The sequence below is a fragment of the Falco rusticolus genome, chromosome 4 (genome assembly GCF_015220075.1).
Source record: "Falco rusticolus isolate bFalRus1 chromosome 4, bFalRus1.pri, whole genome shotgun sequence".
Lineage (NCBI taxonomy): Eukaryota > Metazoa > Chordata > Aves > Falconiformes > Falconidae > Falco > Falco rusticolus.
The window spans coordinates 75,450,835-75,466,639 of record NC_051190.1 but is presented as its reverse complement, the minus strand read 5'-3'; the positions used below and the strand labels follow the sequence as shown (position 1 = coordinate 75,466,639).

At 47.9% G+C, this 15,805-nt stretch overlaps 1 protein-coding gene across 2 annotated transcripts; it reads right to left on the bottom strand.

Annotated features, from left to right (window-relative positions):
* Positions 1-1,066: 1,066 nt before the first annotated feature.
* On the bottom strand, positions 1,067-5,377 carry FZD1 (frizzled class receptor 1). 2 transcript variants are annotated; one of them, XM_037386155.1, is made up of 2 exons: positions 3,690-5,280; positions 1,067-2,862 (listed from the first exon to the last, which is right to left on the bottom strand). In XM_037386155.1, the coding sequence occupies exons 1-2, from the start codon at positions 5,163-5,165 to the stop codon at positions 2,854-2,856; spliced, it is 1,485 nt and encodes a 494-aa protein (XP_037242052.1). In that variant the 5' UTR covers positions 5,166-5,280; the 3' UTR covers positions 1,067-2,853. The 2 variants fall into 2 exon arrangements, with proteins under 2 accessions (XP_037242052.1, XP_037242051.1); XM_037386154.1 differs by having other exon boundaries at positions 1,067-5,377.
* Positions 5,378-15,805: the final 10,428 nt, after the last annotated feature.

The window sequence follows — 15,805 nt, the reverse complement described above, 5'->3', positions numbered from 1 at the left end:
GGAAGTTCACAAAAATTAACGAACAACAAAGCAGGGGGTTGCTCTTTTGAATGATGTTTAGATGATCATATTGTGCTCTCTAGTATATTTATTAAAATAACCAAGACTGAATATGGAGCTTCAGCTCTGGAATCTATGAGAAAGATTCCAAAGAACTGAAGAGGATCCATATCTGCTTCAAATCATGAATCACAAATATTAACATTTTACTTCATGTAGAAATAACTCCACTACTTTTCTTCAAAAAGTATTTTTAGAAATATCAATCCTCCCATCCCTACCATAAATATGAATTCTGTATTACAAATAACTGTGTTCTCCTGTGCATAAATAAATTACATATGTTCAGCTGCAAGAAAACAGATCAGTCAAAATGGCTCAAATGTAATTATACGCTGACCAAAAAGAATTCCACTGCAACTGGAATTGAATGGCTTGCACTTTATGTCATTAGCTGAGTGCTGACCTGTACAATTTTAAATGCTAAAATATTAAAAAACAAAACAAAACACAGAAAAACCCAAAAAAAACGTGGGGGTGGGTAGGGGGAAGAAGAGAAAAACGTGAAAAATATCTGAGAAGACAGGAACTGTGTTTATGCAAAACAAATTTTACAATTACGAAAGAAACACTGCTTTTTCTTGTCTCACCTCATTATTTTGTTAAGCTTCCCTTACTCCTCTATGGCTCTTTATGCATCACAATTTGAAAAAAGTAAATGAGCCAAAAATCATTGACATCTTCCTCTGGATCTATAGAATGAAACGCTACTAAGCTTACAAAACTGGAAATCAGACATCAAGTCTCATAAAGAGGCATTCTTCCTAACAAACCCGTGCTTACAGAATGGCGCTTTGAACAATTAATTAGTGAAAAAAAAAAAAAAGGGGGGGGGGGGGGGAAAGGATGTGTAGTATTGAATTAAGAATGCATGTACTTTCCATAAAGCTGAAATGCTTCCATGAACATACCATTTAATTCTGGCTTAACCAAACATTCCAAATTCAGGAAAACAAAACTATTTTACTCATTAAAATATTCTGACAATATTGCAATATGGTCTGAGTGTCATTTTAAGCAGTGAGAAAATCTTTTTTATTATAATTTTAATAGCAAAGGGAGAAGAAAGCCTAAGTTGAGAGAACCCTTTTCTTTAACAAACAAAAAAAACCCAACCAACTAGTGAGCTTCTTTCTTCTCTTGCCATATAGCAGATCTGTTCTTGGATTTCACACCACCAACCATACCCTGTCAGAGATCTTGAACAGTTTACATTACTTCTTTTGAAGGATTAATCTAGACCGGCCCAGAGATAAAAACCAAAATGCACAATGAATTCCTACACTGAATTCCAGCTTGTTACTGTGAACTCAACATAAGAAAAGAAAAAAGGAATCCCATGCATCTTCTAGTATATATCCTGTTTTCACACAGTATTTTAGTCAGAGGAATATGTAAAAAGACAAGATAGTTTTGTAGTTTTGTACAAAACCTCAATTTATTTCAGAGAAATTAAAAATATGGTATTTAATATATATAAATTTCTATTCCTCTATAAATATAGATGATCTTGTGATAATGAACAGAAATAAATGCATACCAAATTCAAATAATTTTGCATTTCAGGGTATGGTAGCCATAGATAATGTTTATGAACCTAAATACAGGCATTTGTATATAAAAAAAAAGTTTAAAACAATACAATCAGGAGAGAAGCATTCTGCTGTTTTTCATACAGAGGACTAAATATTCAAATGCATCTGTCAAAAGTTACAATTTCATTTTTAACCTTTTTTTTTTTTTAATTATTATTAAGAAGCACAATCCCACACACCCAGGAGCATACAAGGTAGCAGATATACTGCACACATGGTACCTTATCTCTGCAGTATAGTATGTAATGTTATTACTGTACCGACAAAAAGAGGGGAAAAAAGACAACAGAGGCTCTTTGAGGTCTCGCATCCCACCAGACTGCTGAAACATTCCGGTTTTCTTTTTCCCTTCCTTCGTTTTTACTACTGGCAAAAATCATCACACCCTCATAGTGCGTAATGAGTAAAAATTCAGGGGAATGGCAACCGCTCCACCGTTTCCCAAATGAAGAGCCAGCGCATGGATCCAATTAAAGGGGGGTGGGGGTGGTAATAAAACCTGAATACAACGTTTTACCCCGATGACGAGCTTTTTGCTGAGCCCGGTCCTGCCCCTGCCCACCCAGCGCGGCCCGCCCGGCGAGGGGGGGGGGGGGGCGGCGGGGCAGCGCCCGGGGGTGCCGGCCGGCCCCGCGGAACACGGCGTCGGGCAAGTTCGGTGCATCTACCTCCCCGGCCGCCGCCCGAGCCGTCGGACGTGCTACAGGTGCAGGCGGCGTGCGGCCTCAACTCCTGCGGGCCAGCTCCCCTCCAGCTGTGCGGTGCACCCAAACACATGCCGTAAAACCGGCCGAGGGCGGCCGGGGCCGCCGGGCGCGGCTCTGGGCCCTCGGAAACGCCGGGCGCACCGCGGGCCGCGCTGGGTGTCGCTTCTACCCCCTCACAGGGCTCCGGCGGCGCCCGCCGGGGTCAGCGGGGCCCGGCTCCGCCGCGGCCGGCCGAAGCCAGGGGCAGCCCGTCCCTGCGCCAGGCCCGGGCGGCCGGCTGCCCTCCGCCGTGTGGGCCCGGGCGGGGGTCCGTCCCCCCGCGGGGCCGGGGCGGGAAGCGGCGCTCCTCCCCAGCCCCAGCCCCACCTCCACCGCCACATACCTCCGGCAGGCCGGGGCCGCGGCCCAGCCCCAGCCCGCGTCAGGCGGCGCCCCCGGCAGCCGCGCTCCGGGCCCTGCTGCTCATGCAACTGAAACTCCAAGCAAAGCCATTACAAAACCTGTGTGGGGGAGAAGAAAGGGGTTTGTTTTGGTTTCTCTTACCGGCAGTTTTTCCCATCCTGCCCTACGAAATAAAAATCCAACGCCTTTTTTTTTTTTTTTTAAATAAAAAAAAAGGGGGGGGGGGGAGGGAAGAAGCAAAATCCGCAAACTGGTAAAAAGTGTCCTACATAATTAAAAATGTGAGATTTTTGTAATTTAAATACAAATATACTTACAAAATCTTACAGAGGCTATTTACATCCCTCTCCCCCAACCTGACAGTGTTCAGTTCCTACCGGAGCCGGCCCGAGTGGTGCCGGGAGGGCAGAGCCGGGCGCCCCGGGGCGGGGGTCCCCACCTGGCTCGTCCTCCGCCCCCCGCCGCCTGCGGCTGCGAGTCGCGGTCCCCAAAGTCTGCCCTGGCTGGACAAGGAGCTGCTTCCCAAGGCAGAGCCCCGGTCCTCCGGCTGCCATCCCACCCACCCGCCACCCCCCTGGCCCAGCGGGCAGGGGTCTCAGACGGTGGTCTCGCCCTGCTTGCTGTTGGTGAGCCTGGTGTAAAACTTCCTCCAGGAGTTCAGGGTTTTCCCAGACCAGATCCAGAAGCCCGACGTGATGCCCACGATTAAGGTCATGAGATACTTGATCATGAAGACGGTGAAGTCAGGGCTCATGGGTGGGTGATGGCTGCTGTGGTTGTTGGGGCAGGGGATGGCATAGCTCTTACAGCTCTGCGTGACCCAGCTCCTCTCCCACTGTTCCCTAAAAGCTTGCTCGTAAAAATAGCAGGCAATGACAATGGTGGCCGGCACCGTGTAGAGGACGCTGAAGATGCCTATCCTCACCATGAGCTTCTCCAGCTTTTCCGTCTTGGTGCCGTCATGCTTCATGATGGTCCGGATCCTGAAGAGGGACACAAAGCCGGCCAGCAGGAAGGAGGTGCCGATGAACAGGTAGACGAACAAGGGGGCCAGCACGAAGCCCCGCAGGGCATCCACGTTGTTGATGCCCACAAAGCAGACGCCGCTGAGGACGTCTCCATCCACCTGCCCCAGGGCCAGGATCGTGATAGTCTTGATGGCCGGCACGGCCCAGGCGGCCAGGTGGAAGTACTGGGAGTTGGCCTCAATGGCCTCGTGGCCCCACTTCATGCCGGCGGCCAGGAACCAGGTGAGGGAGAGGATGACCCACCAGATGGAGCTGGCCATGCCGAAAAAGTAGAGCATCATGAAGAGGATGGTGCAGCCCTCCCGCTTCGTGCCCTGCGCCACGGTGCGGGAGCCGTCCTCGGCGAAGCGCTCGTTGCAGACCACCCTCTCCTCCAGCAGGAAGCCGGCGATGTAGGCCACGGCCACCGCCGTGTAGCAGCCCGAGAGGAAGATGATGGGCCGCTCGGGGTAGCTGAACCGCTTCATGTCCACCAGGTAGGTGAGGACGGTGAAGAGGGTGGAGGCGCAGCAGAGCACGGACCAGATGCCGATCCAGGTGCGGGAGAAGCGCAGCTCCTCGGGCCCGAAGTACATGAGCCCGTAGAGGCGGCCGGGCTCGCAGGGCGCCCCGCAGTCCTTCTCCCCCAGGAAGCGGTAGTTCAGGTAGGAGGGCACCTTCAGCGCCCGCGGGCAGGAGAAGCGCCCGCGGGGCTCGCCGGGCCCCGAGCCCCCAGCGCCGCCGCCGCCGCGGTGGGGGTTGCTGGTCCAGCTCTCGGGGCGCAGGGCGGGCGTGGGTGTGCCGCGCTCGGAGGCGTTCTGCCCCACGCAGAGCTCGCCGGCCCCGTGCACCGGGAACTTCTCGCAGCGCAGCGTGTCGGGCCACTGGAAGCCGAACTTGTTCATGAGGGCCTCGCAGCCCTGGCGAGCCCGCTCGCAGAGGGAGCGGCAGGGCGGCAGGGCCTGCTCCAGCACGGTGCACACCGGGGCGTACATGGAGCAGAGGAAGAACTTGAGCTCGGCCGAGCACTGCACCTTCACCAGCGGGTAGAACTGGTGCACCTCCAGCCCCGCGTCCTCCTGGTTGGTGTGGCCCAGCAGGTTGGGCATGATGGTCTGGTTGTAAGCGATGTCGGTGCAGAGCGGGATGGAGATGGGCTGGCAATAGCCGTGGTCCGGGATGGAGATGCCCCGCTCGCCGTTGTACTGCGGCGCCGGCGGCTGGCCCCCGGCCGGCAGCGCCGCCGCCCACAGCAGCAGCAGCAGCAGCGGCGGCGGCAGCAGCGGCGGCGGCAGCCGCGGGCACCGGCCGCCGCCCGCCCGCCGCCCGCCGCCAACTTCCCCGCCGCCAACTTCCCCGCCGCCGCTCGCCGCCGGCCCGCGCCGCTCGGCCATGCTCAGTCGGTGCCGCCCGCCCAGCCGGGCTCCCGCCGCCCCGCCGCCGCCGCTGCTCCTCCCGGCCCGAACTTGCGACTCATGAAGGGAGCGGCGGGCAGGGACGGGGCAACCCCGGCCGCCACTCGCGCGGCCGCGGCACGCAGCTCTGCCCGCACCGGCGGCAGCGCCCGCCGCGCCTCCGCCTACCACCACCGCCGCCTCCGCCGCCGCCGCCGCCGCCTGACCATTTGTGCCGGCCCCTCGAGCCCGCGCCCCTCGCCTCGCCGCGCCGCGCTCCCTCCGACCGGTTTCCAGGCGCCCCGCAGTCTGCCTTTCACCGGGAGGGAGGGGCCTTGAAACCGACGCCGAACTTTCCTGCGTAAGGGACCGTCTCCCAACGCCTCACCCGGGGGCGGGCGCAGGCGGGCGCGGGGCTGCCCCAAGCCGCGCACAAAGGCGGGGGCGGCGCGGGGGAAAGGGGGCGCCGCCAGGGGGGGCGGCCCCGAGCCGTGCCGAGCCGTGCCGTGCCGTGCCGTGCCGGCGGGGGGATGATCGGGGGGCGGGGGGCCGTGCCTTTCTTTCGGCAGTGCGGAGGGGCAGGGGGGGCCGGTCCCGCCGGGGCGGCTGGGCTGGACGCCGGCGGCTGCCGCGCGGAGCCGGCGGGGTGCCGGGGGCGGCTGTGCCGGGGGTCGGTTTTGGCTCCCCCGGTGATGACTGAGGCCATTGAACTGCGCACCCCGGTGGGGTCCAGGGCCCACCGAACTCGGCGCCTCCGCCGGCGGAAAGGCAGCTGCGCCGATTTCGGTTCCACTCACAGCCCGGCAGGGGCAGGGGGCGGTGGGGGTTGAGGTGGGGCGGGCGTCCGTGTTTGCCAAATGGCAAAGGGCAGGGCCGGGGGGTGGCCAGTGCTGTTGTCACGGGTCAGCCGTAGGGAGCCGCGAACAGCCGGAGAGCGTCTTTGCAGGGCTGAACTCTCCCAGCCAGGGCTGCTGTAGCACCTCGGCGCCGGTCCGAAGGCAGGGGCCGCGATGCTCATCTCGCACGCAACCGGGGACCTGCGGGTGGCCAACACTCGCCTCCCTCCAGAGACACCCGGCGAGTATCTCCCTGCTGAGCTACTGCCAGTATTTTATGTGCGTCTTCCTCCTGTCATGCCTACAGCAGCAGCCTGAGATGGGAAATAATCACAACAGGGCTTTCCCATTCCTCTTCCTCCCGCTGCCCGGTGGGCAGCTATGCCAGCTTAACTCCGGATGAATGCTGCGTGACTTGCAAATACCTCCCCGTCAGGGTGGTGAAATACTGGCTGTATTCGGGGGAGGAGGTGAATGGGCATACAGTGACCACCAACAGTGGCCGTTTCTGCACGTCTCAAGCCCCGTTGCGCATGCAGAATGGAGGGCCTGTTGGTTCTTCTGAACTGTGTAGTCTGGAAAAATGATGGAGGCTGAATGGGGGATATGCTGTACTCACTGGAATTCAATAAGAATAATAGACCGTGCTCCTGGAGAGGAGGAGGAGGAGAATCCTGCCATGTTCTCCAAGCATTCAGTAACCAAGCCTCTGCGTCGTGTGCGTGAATGTCCTCATACTTGTCCGACAGTTCATGTTGCCATTTAGGCTGAACCAGGCATGAAATGTCTCGGGCCAGCTGTCTCCCTTCTCTTGCGGCATGCTCCCACCCTTTCCATGTTACACGCTAACAAACTGCAAAAATCCATTAGGAATAAGACAAGCCCTGCATTTATTTCTAGCTGTCACAGGTGGCAAGGGTTAATAAAAGACATCCATATTTCTTGGATAGCTACAGATAAAATTTGGACCATGCTATTTAGGCCACTTTCTCCCAGCAGTGCTGTCCCACATTCAAACTAATTAATAGCAAGATCTATGCTGTGTAACGACTGCAGGAGCAGGATCATGTCTAGAAATTGCACAACCTTAAATATGCCGATTGCTGATGTCCTCGTTTACTGAGGTTCATTGAGTTCTGTCAAAAACTCTCTTCTCAGAGGACCGTAGTTCAAAAATGATATGCACAGATTATATCTTTTTCCATCTTCTGCTAAAAAAAGTTTGATTCCTTGCATATCATATTTACAGTTTTAAGCTACGGATATTCCTCTTCAGATCTACATCAGTAACTAACATTACTAACTTCTTTGTAGCTCAAACCCTAATTTATATTCAACCCTAAATGAGAGTATTGTTTTCCTATTGATCTTAAAACAACTGGACACTGGATCTTTAGAGAGGAACATGTATTATACGTGCTTTTTCTCATAGAAAAGGAGTGTGAATTCCTAACTTGTCTAACATGGCTAATTCTGCCTGTGGCCTTCAGACCTGGGGACATATCACACAATCTAGGAAAGGTAATTAAGATGCCTAAGTCCATCATCAGTTGGCTGAAATTCTGTCTACGGGTGTCTGCATTTGAAATACTTAGGAAATACTTCTCCAACTGGAAAACACTGAAAAGTCACTGTTCTAAGTGGCTGTGTGCAGCAATCCAGAAAACTGTTCCAGGAGGAAGATGACTTTATACAGGACAAGGTTTGTACACGTAGGTAATAGCTTTTTTCAGACCAACTGGTATAGAAGGAAAAGTAGGCAAATTTTGGGGTTAACAAGCTATATTTTTTTGTTGTTCTGAAGCAGTAACTACTAAAGCTATATGCAACTTGAGAACAACTTCTTAGAAATTAGATAGAGGTGTATCAGTGAAACCAGCTCAGAAAGAAAAAGTAGAAATGGGAATGAAGGGGTTGTTTTGGGGGGAAGAATGAGGGCTGACAGCTGCTATGTTCAGGAAGGTTCCTAGGACTTGCTGGTTTTAACTGTTCAACGATTTTTCATATAACAGAAGAAAATCCTGCATGGAAAGAATCTTCCCAGAAGCATTTGTCCTACATTTCAAGCACCCCAAACCACAAAACTCATCATTAGAAGCATAATTCTCTGTGGTCCAAAACACCAGATCAGTGTAAACCATGCCTCAGCAAGAAATGTAAGATGTGTTGATGCCCAGCCGCTACAACAGCAATGAACACCCCCTGCCATCAAACCACCAGCATCATCCAGTCTTACATTTGCAGTTCCAGGACTGTAATGTACTTCATCCTGTGCAGGGCTGCCTTCCTGGTAGTTTTGCTGCTGCAAATGACCACTGAGCACCAGCATGAACTCCCAGAGACTGTCTTCATAGACCAAACCACTGTGCTGCTGGTGAGGGAGTGTTTCTCACTGAACAGGACATTCTCCCTCTCCTCTTTCAAACCTGATCCTTAAGGGAAACTACAGAACTTGTCCCACAGAAGTGAGCCTGGGAACTAGGTTTCCTAACTCTGCCCAACACCCAAACCCAGGGACTTGGCAGAGATGCTGGTCTGACAGTATATTTTCCTTCTGCTTACACACACACACACACCCCCACGCCCTTAACTCTCCAAATCAACAGACTGTAAGGAAATTGTCTCTCCTTTTTGCTTAGTTAATAAATGCCACTCTTTCTTCTATCCTTAGCATCATTAACGTGATTAACGTCCTGCATTCTAAAGCTACTGTCTTCCTTTCAGAGCTGGCTTAATAAGTATCTTAGTAAATGTTAAGCAATTGTTCTTAACTGAAAGCTGCAGCTGGTGTTTCTAACCCTAAGAAAAGTTTGTATGACCAAAAGTTTACCTCATTTTTCCACCTATATATCTTGGTCTAATAAAAGATACTACTTCTTCATGCCACCCCAGTACTGCACATCGCATCCACGGGAGACTGTCTGTGTATCTGCCTTGTTCTTTTAATGACTCCTTAGGTATCCACCAGGGGTGACTGTTGGAGAGAGGAGACTGGACTGCGTGCCACCTTTGCTTGGGTGAGTACAACAGTAATCATGTTCTTACAAACAGTGTCTTCCTTAAAGCATGGGTGCTCTTCCCCCTTGCCACAGACATACAGTCTACCGTTCTAAAATAACCCAAAATGTGGGCATTAAAATCATACCGTTGATAAAAAGGAATTTCAGCTTTTACTTCAAAACAATGTGCTGATGTTACTTGTTACAGTAGCCGCTAGGGGAAATTAGGACTCAGGCAGGTGGGAAGACTACCGAGTTTTGTCGTTTTACATTCTTTGCCTCCCAGTAGTATCCTTACTCTGCTGCTGTCATCAGGCTGCTGGCTTGTACTGGTTTTACTTGTTATGGGGGATGGGAGACAAAAATCTTCAGTGGAAAAAAAATGAAGCTATCTAAATCTTAAATTTTGGAAAGAAACAAAGCAAAAAGTAGTTGCAGTATTTTCTTGTTTTCCTCTAATTGACTGGCAGAAATAGGATGGAGTGAATGTTTCCTTTCCATAGCATTTAAGGAAAACTTGCTTCTCTAGAAGAAATTATTCAGCTTTATCTCACAGGCCTATGTTACATGCAGACAATGCAAATATAAGCACTAACGATATTTGTAGTAAGGCTAGTGATGACCCAAATTAATAAAATCTAAACACAGATGATAGCATACATATATATTTGTCCACCAAATTAAACCAAAAGTTATGCTCAGATAATGAGATTTTTAACTTACGCAAGATTTTGTTATTTAAATGTCAAATAAGGGGTTAAAAGTAAGATCATCATAATACAGTGGGACAAGTCAAAAGTTGACTTTTGTCTGGTGTTGAGCATGAATCTTGGCTGATAAGAACAGTTAATATTTTTGGGGAGCAGGGGCATTAGTTCAGGATGGAAGGAAAGGAGGGTTTTTGATAGCTTGGTAGAGACAGGGGTTCAAGTATGTAATCCGTGAGGGCAGCAATGTGTAAACTAAATTCATGAAGTCTCATGAAGTGACCTAGGGGTTTCCAGATGAGAGAGTACAGGTTCACAGCTCAGGTGGGTCTCATTTCGGCTCTCAGTCCTGGCAGTACACATCACATCAAGCCCTCACAAAGCACAGGCAGGGATGCTTGCTGAAGAATCAGTACAAGGAGTGTAAATGCAGTGAAATGAAGGAGAGGTGATTACAGTGTCGTACATCACAAATTGTGAGATGAAATAAGGTACACCCTTATATTGCCATATTAAAGTTATCATATATTCTGGTGATAAAATCCTTAATCCAGATAATATATACTGCTTAAGCTAAGTTGTTTGACCCTAGAGTTGACACACAGGTCTACAGACCAAAATTCCAGAGAGAAAGTATCTGGACAAGATTCTCAAGCAGCCTTTACAGTTGCATGGTAAGGTATTTTTCACTTATCAACATGCCAATAACATAGTTGTCAGCCCCAGGGCCATAGGCCATAGCATCTCATGGATTTAGTCTTGCCAGAAGAACAAAATTCTTAAAATTTAAAAGCCTACCTTGGACATTGACTATTTCTTGGAACATCTAGAAGACTCTTGGAAGTATGCCTGTGCTGACAAAAATAACAAACACATGCAGTGATTGGCAAAGAAAATCAGTAGGAGCTGAACATGAACCCTAGGCGATGGTGGAGTCAGCAGCCAGAATACTTACTGCAGTGAAGGGGCTCACGGCTGTGCAGCCAAGTGCTCGGAATGTCATCTCGGCGCAGAGGCAGTTGTTCTTAACAGACATTTGACAAGATAGCAAGTAATTCTTTTACCATCAGGTGGCCCAGGTCATCTTACCCTCAAATTCATCCCAGATGCCTTTATATGTGCCTTTTATTAATTGGCTGTATTAGTCTGTGATTGTCAATGTAGGTAAAAGTTGTACTTTTATTTGTATTTGGGGGGTGTGGGAATAGGAGAAAGAATGGAAATGCAGCTGTAGCCACTGAAGTCAGTGGTAATTTACTCCTGCTGTGTGATACCTATTGTAACGCAAACTCCTACCATGTAGCATGGGCTACGAATAAAGAGCAATCTTTGACCAGCACTGGTGTAAGTCAGGCCCCCATTACAGCAACTTCATGTGCTTTAAAGAGGCAAGAGGAGAAACGGTATGCGCAGTCAGAGCAGGCTGCAAGGAGTCCCTTCCTCCCAATACCCACAGCATTTTTTCCTTAATGCTGTTTATTCAAGATAGATTGAGTATATGGAGATTTGATTTGGTTTTCTTTTCTGTTCAGAAGAAATGTAGATGATCCCTTGCAAATTAAAGCCGTATGTTGCCTGCCTTCCCTGACACGTTCTGCGCTGGGGTGAGAGGCGCAGGGGCTGCAGCCTGGCTGCTGCTGCCAGAAGTTTTCAGGAGAACAAGAAAAAGTCACAACTCTTAAAAGGGCAATTGCAGATCACAGCTCATTTTGTTCAGAGAGAATGCGAACATTTTTACTCTCCTTTTATTTCCCTTTCTTGAGTGAGTTCTTCTACAGTTACATACAGTGCCTGAAAACACAGACTCTCTCTTGTTCTTCAAACACAGAGAGGCTGACTTAAGGGCCTAAGCCGGCAATCCTTACTCCCAGGGGTAGACCTGCTGATTTCACAGATGCAAGGGAAGTGAGTAGAGCTTCACAAGGCTGTGATGCAAGAAGAAATTACGTGATGAGCTTTTACTTCTGGCCTCATACTGCTTTTGCTGTGCTTTAAGTACGTTCCTTTCAAAGAAATTACTCCCCATTTCCACTGTTGTAAATGACATTCAGATCATATTTTCTGCATCAGTATTCCAAGATACACAAATTGAAAAGGTATGTGTGTGAGGTGGGGGGACAGAGTGGAGGAAAGTTGTTTTTCTGTGTCTTTTAGTTGTGCACGTATTTTCCATGAATGTTATTGAGACAGTGAGCAGAATGAGATCAGAGCAGGTTGTAGTTCGCAGCCCACACCGCCTGCCTTTCTCTGTGGAATGTGGCTTGGTACATGTTAAACGATAATCTCAACTTTCACTTCAGAAAAAATATTTTGGGCTTTTGCTTTACTTTGGAAAGATAGCTTTAAATATTTAACCAGCATAAACAGGCAAACTGCCCAGCAGGAATGTGCCACTATGCTTGTAAGCATTTCTTCTCCCCTCAGTACTTTCTTCTTTACATAGGAGGGGTCAGTTGTATTTTGAAGTGAATTCTTTTCAGAAACGTTGGACTGGTTGTGTGAAAAGAATTATCTTCAGAATAGACAGGGTTAGTGTTCTAGACCTTCCTCCAGTTCTGCAGCTGACTTTTCTGGTTGGCATTTCCCCTGCTCTCTGAGCTCAGCTGCACAGGGACTGCTCGATGCTGCAGCACCTCTAGGAGTGTATCAGCTGTCTCACTTAGGGCCCAGATAAACCATCCTTAGCCTGATCCCACAACCCTTGGGGAGAAGCAGCAGCACTTCAGAAAAATCTTGAAGTTCACAGTAGCGAATGTTACCTTAAGGATGGCAAAGTTTCATTCCCTGTTGTCACAGGTAGCCATTTGGTACAGCTTACGTATGCAATCACAACATGTAGCCCAAACACAAAGCATTCAAGCCTCCCCTCCCCTAGCATCCCTGTCAGAACATTAAGCTATTGCACATCTGAACTCTTTGCTTTTGGATTTTGTGACGTCTCTGTTTTCCATGGTGACTAACAAGACTGTGTAATTTTTACTGGATTTGGATTTATCTGTGGAAAGCCACACATTTACCATCTGCAGGGCTGGTTATTGCAGTTCTGTGTACTTTCATATGGTATTGCTGACATAAAGTCTGTGCTTAACTATTGCAGAGTTCCCAGCACTGACGGCCAGGAGGAGAGCCCACATCGTCTCAGTGTCCCAGGTCTTCATCTTCTGTTCCTTTCAGCTGGCCACATGCCACAGAGTCTGTCCAGGTTTTCTTCCTTATCTCAAAGTCTCATGCTGGACTGATCCAGGTCATGTCAGGGACGCTAGTCTCAGCAGCCACAGCCCCATTACAGCAGCATACCACTGCAGTAACACCCTCAGCCTCAAGTCTGCTCGGCATGAATCAGCCCACATGTGGGAGCAACAGCTGGATGTCTAAATCTGTAACATCCAGAAGATTCTGGCATGCTTACATACTTCTGTATTTTCAGAGGAAAACACTTCTTTTTTCCCCGCTTTGACTGTCAGTGGTGGTCACACCATTGGAAGCAAGGTCCAGTCGCACCCTTGGAAAGCAAGGGAAATTCCATCCTTATGTACTTGATCAGGAAAGTGAGGGAGATGAGGACTTCTTGCTTGCTCTTCAATTTTGGAAGCTTTTTAATTCAGGAAGAAGGTTATACATAAAAACAGGAACACTGAATAGAAAGCAATAGAAAGGGATGGAAAGGGAAAATAAGGGATGTCTACCTTCTGATTTTTATGTGTTGTAATCAATTAATGTTGAAATAATTGTTAAAATTCAGGAAGCATTTTGCTGATGTGATTCTCTTGGATGTTGTCTGTTGCTCTGCCATTTATTATAGCTGGACAGACAGAACAGGTTAGTATTTTTGAAAAGCCATTGAGTTTTTATATTCTGTTTGTATACTTTTTTACAGTTGTATAGTTTCTTCTTTGAATACATCATGACTTTTTAAAAATGAAGACGCTGGTTTAAATGTTTGCTTAGAAGTCTGCAATACAGTGCAATGTGTCTACACACACATCCTTCCAAGTAGGTGTGTGATGGCAATTAACAGATGGAGTTCTGGGTCCTCCTTTTGGCAGATCAGGGCTAGCAGCAGCTCATCCTAAACTTTGCCTACACCACTGCTACAGGAAGCAGAAGGGTTTGACAAACTGCTCTGGGGGAGGCACTTTTTCCTCCTTCTTACAAACGATGTATTTGTTGCTTCCAGGTTGCATGATACAAAGACTTCATAGTTGCATCTGATCTCAGCAGAAGTGAGGTTGCCATGAAACCACAACCTTGAACCCACATCTCTGGGATATGCTAGTCAGCATCGTTTGAGCCATTAAAAAACTGTGACAGAACTGTGTTCTCGCATAATGTGTTAAATAGCAGCAGACTTAAAGATGCTTCAAATCATAGCAGGCCTAATTCTGAGCCAATGTTGCACTCAGAGTGCCAAGGACAGGATATATCTTAAACCTGATTGGTTTTGCCATGTCTACTATGCCACTTCTTGTACTTTTTTTTTTTTTTTTCTTTTGAAATGCACAGCACTAGGGATGTGGGGCTTAAAGGCTTGTCGTATTCAGGAAAAAAAAGTGTCAATATTAAATTAACCCCCTGTGTAGACACTCTTATTTCAGTTTAAAAGTGCCTTTCATGGAATTAGCAAGTTGATTCCTTGCTGACATAAGCTTAATCAATACGAGGCACTCAGCCTGATACAAATTTATCTCCATGATGGGGCTGCACCAATTTCTCTGCATGTCTTTGAAAAAACATCTAGTTAAATCAGTTGTTTCTTCAAATTGGCAAGTCCACACATTGAAGATTTGCAGTCAACGCTGTGGCCAGCTGAAAAATGAACACTTCAGTAAAATGTAAAAAACTTGTTGCCTTTGTACAGTGCCACCCATAAGAGTTCTGAAAGCTGCAAATATCAATAAACTTAGAGCAGCTTTGCATCTATGATCTTAATACCCATTTTCTAAATGCAGGAGCTTAAACATGGAGAAATGAAGTGTGTTTCCAAGGTCAAAAAAAGAGTATGTGATAAAGCTGGAGAGAAAATGTAGAAATGTGGTTTCAGAAATAGACCAATGACTTTGAATACTGCCTGTCCCAGCATCTTTCAGGGACCTTACATGTAAAAAGTGCTGGTGCCTGTGCTTTCTGGTAATCAGCCCTTTAAAATCAGATGGTCAGAGCTGGACAGATGTATCCCAGAATAACTAGTCTGTAACCTCTCATTTGAGTTTTGTAAATACTAGACTGACTTCTTCATGAATGAAGATCTGCCCTTATAGTAGTATCACCAGCTTAGTAAATAGTTATTTCTAGTGGCATCCTCCTTTCGCTATAAATATAGACATTCTAATCTCAAATTCTGAGGCAAAAAGGATATTCTACTACTTGTTGTGGCTACACCAAGTATATTTTTTCTAGGGATAAACATTTCAAATATTACTCTGTGAGCAGAGCTTTTTAGACTAGGAAGAGGACCATAATGACAGTATTGATGCAGTACTGTCATCTATTTCTGGAAAAATGTTTGTGGTTCAAACAACCACTCTCTCTGCTCTGTATTAAAGCAAGTTTATTAGTCTGAAGTCCTGTAAGTGATGGGTCTGGTCACAAACAAAACCATACATTAGCCCTGTTGGAAAGATTACAATATCAGGTCTGATGAGCTTGAATTGATCTCCTCAGATCAGACGGATGTTTGGATGGAGTGAGTAATGCTATGGTATGACTGATTGAAAGGTAACTGTGTGTAAAATAGACCACAGCTGGTGTTTTCACCATGGAGTGCTTGCTCACTCTGTTGTTGAGTGGCGCCACTAAAAGTTACTGAAACTTGAAACACAGTGAAAACGTTTTTAAAGCCTGAAAAACCCCTGCCATCCTTTGCCATGTATCTCATCATTATACATTCAATTCTATTATCTGGAATTCAGTTACACCAATGATTTGCCAAAAGCATGGATGCTTACAAAATGTTAAGCTACAAAGAACTTATATGTGCACTACAAATGCTGTCTACAATTAAGGCAATTAAAAAGGGAAGCTTGAGGCAGAAGCACTTTAAAAATATTTGCAGACCTATCAAAAGTCTTTCTGTGCCCCTATTCCCAGAGTACCTGGGC

Coding starts and splice junctions, on each gene's coding strand:
- FZD1 (XM_037386154.1), bottom strand. CDS start 5,165: ATGGCCGAGCGGCGCGGGCCGGCGGCGAGCGGCGGCGGGGAAGTTGGC.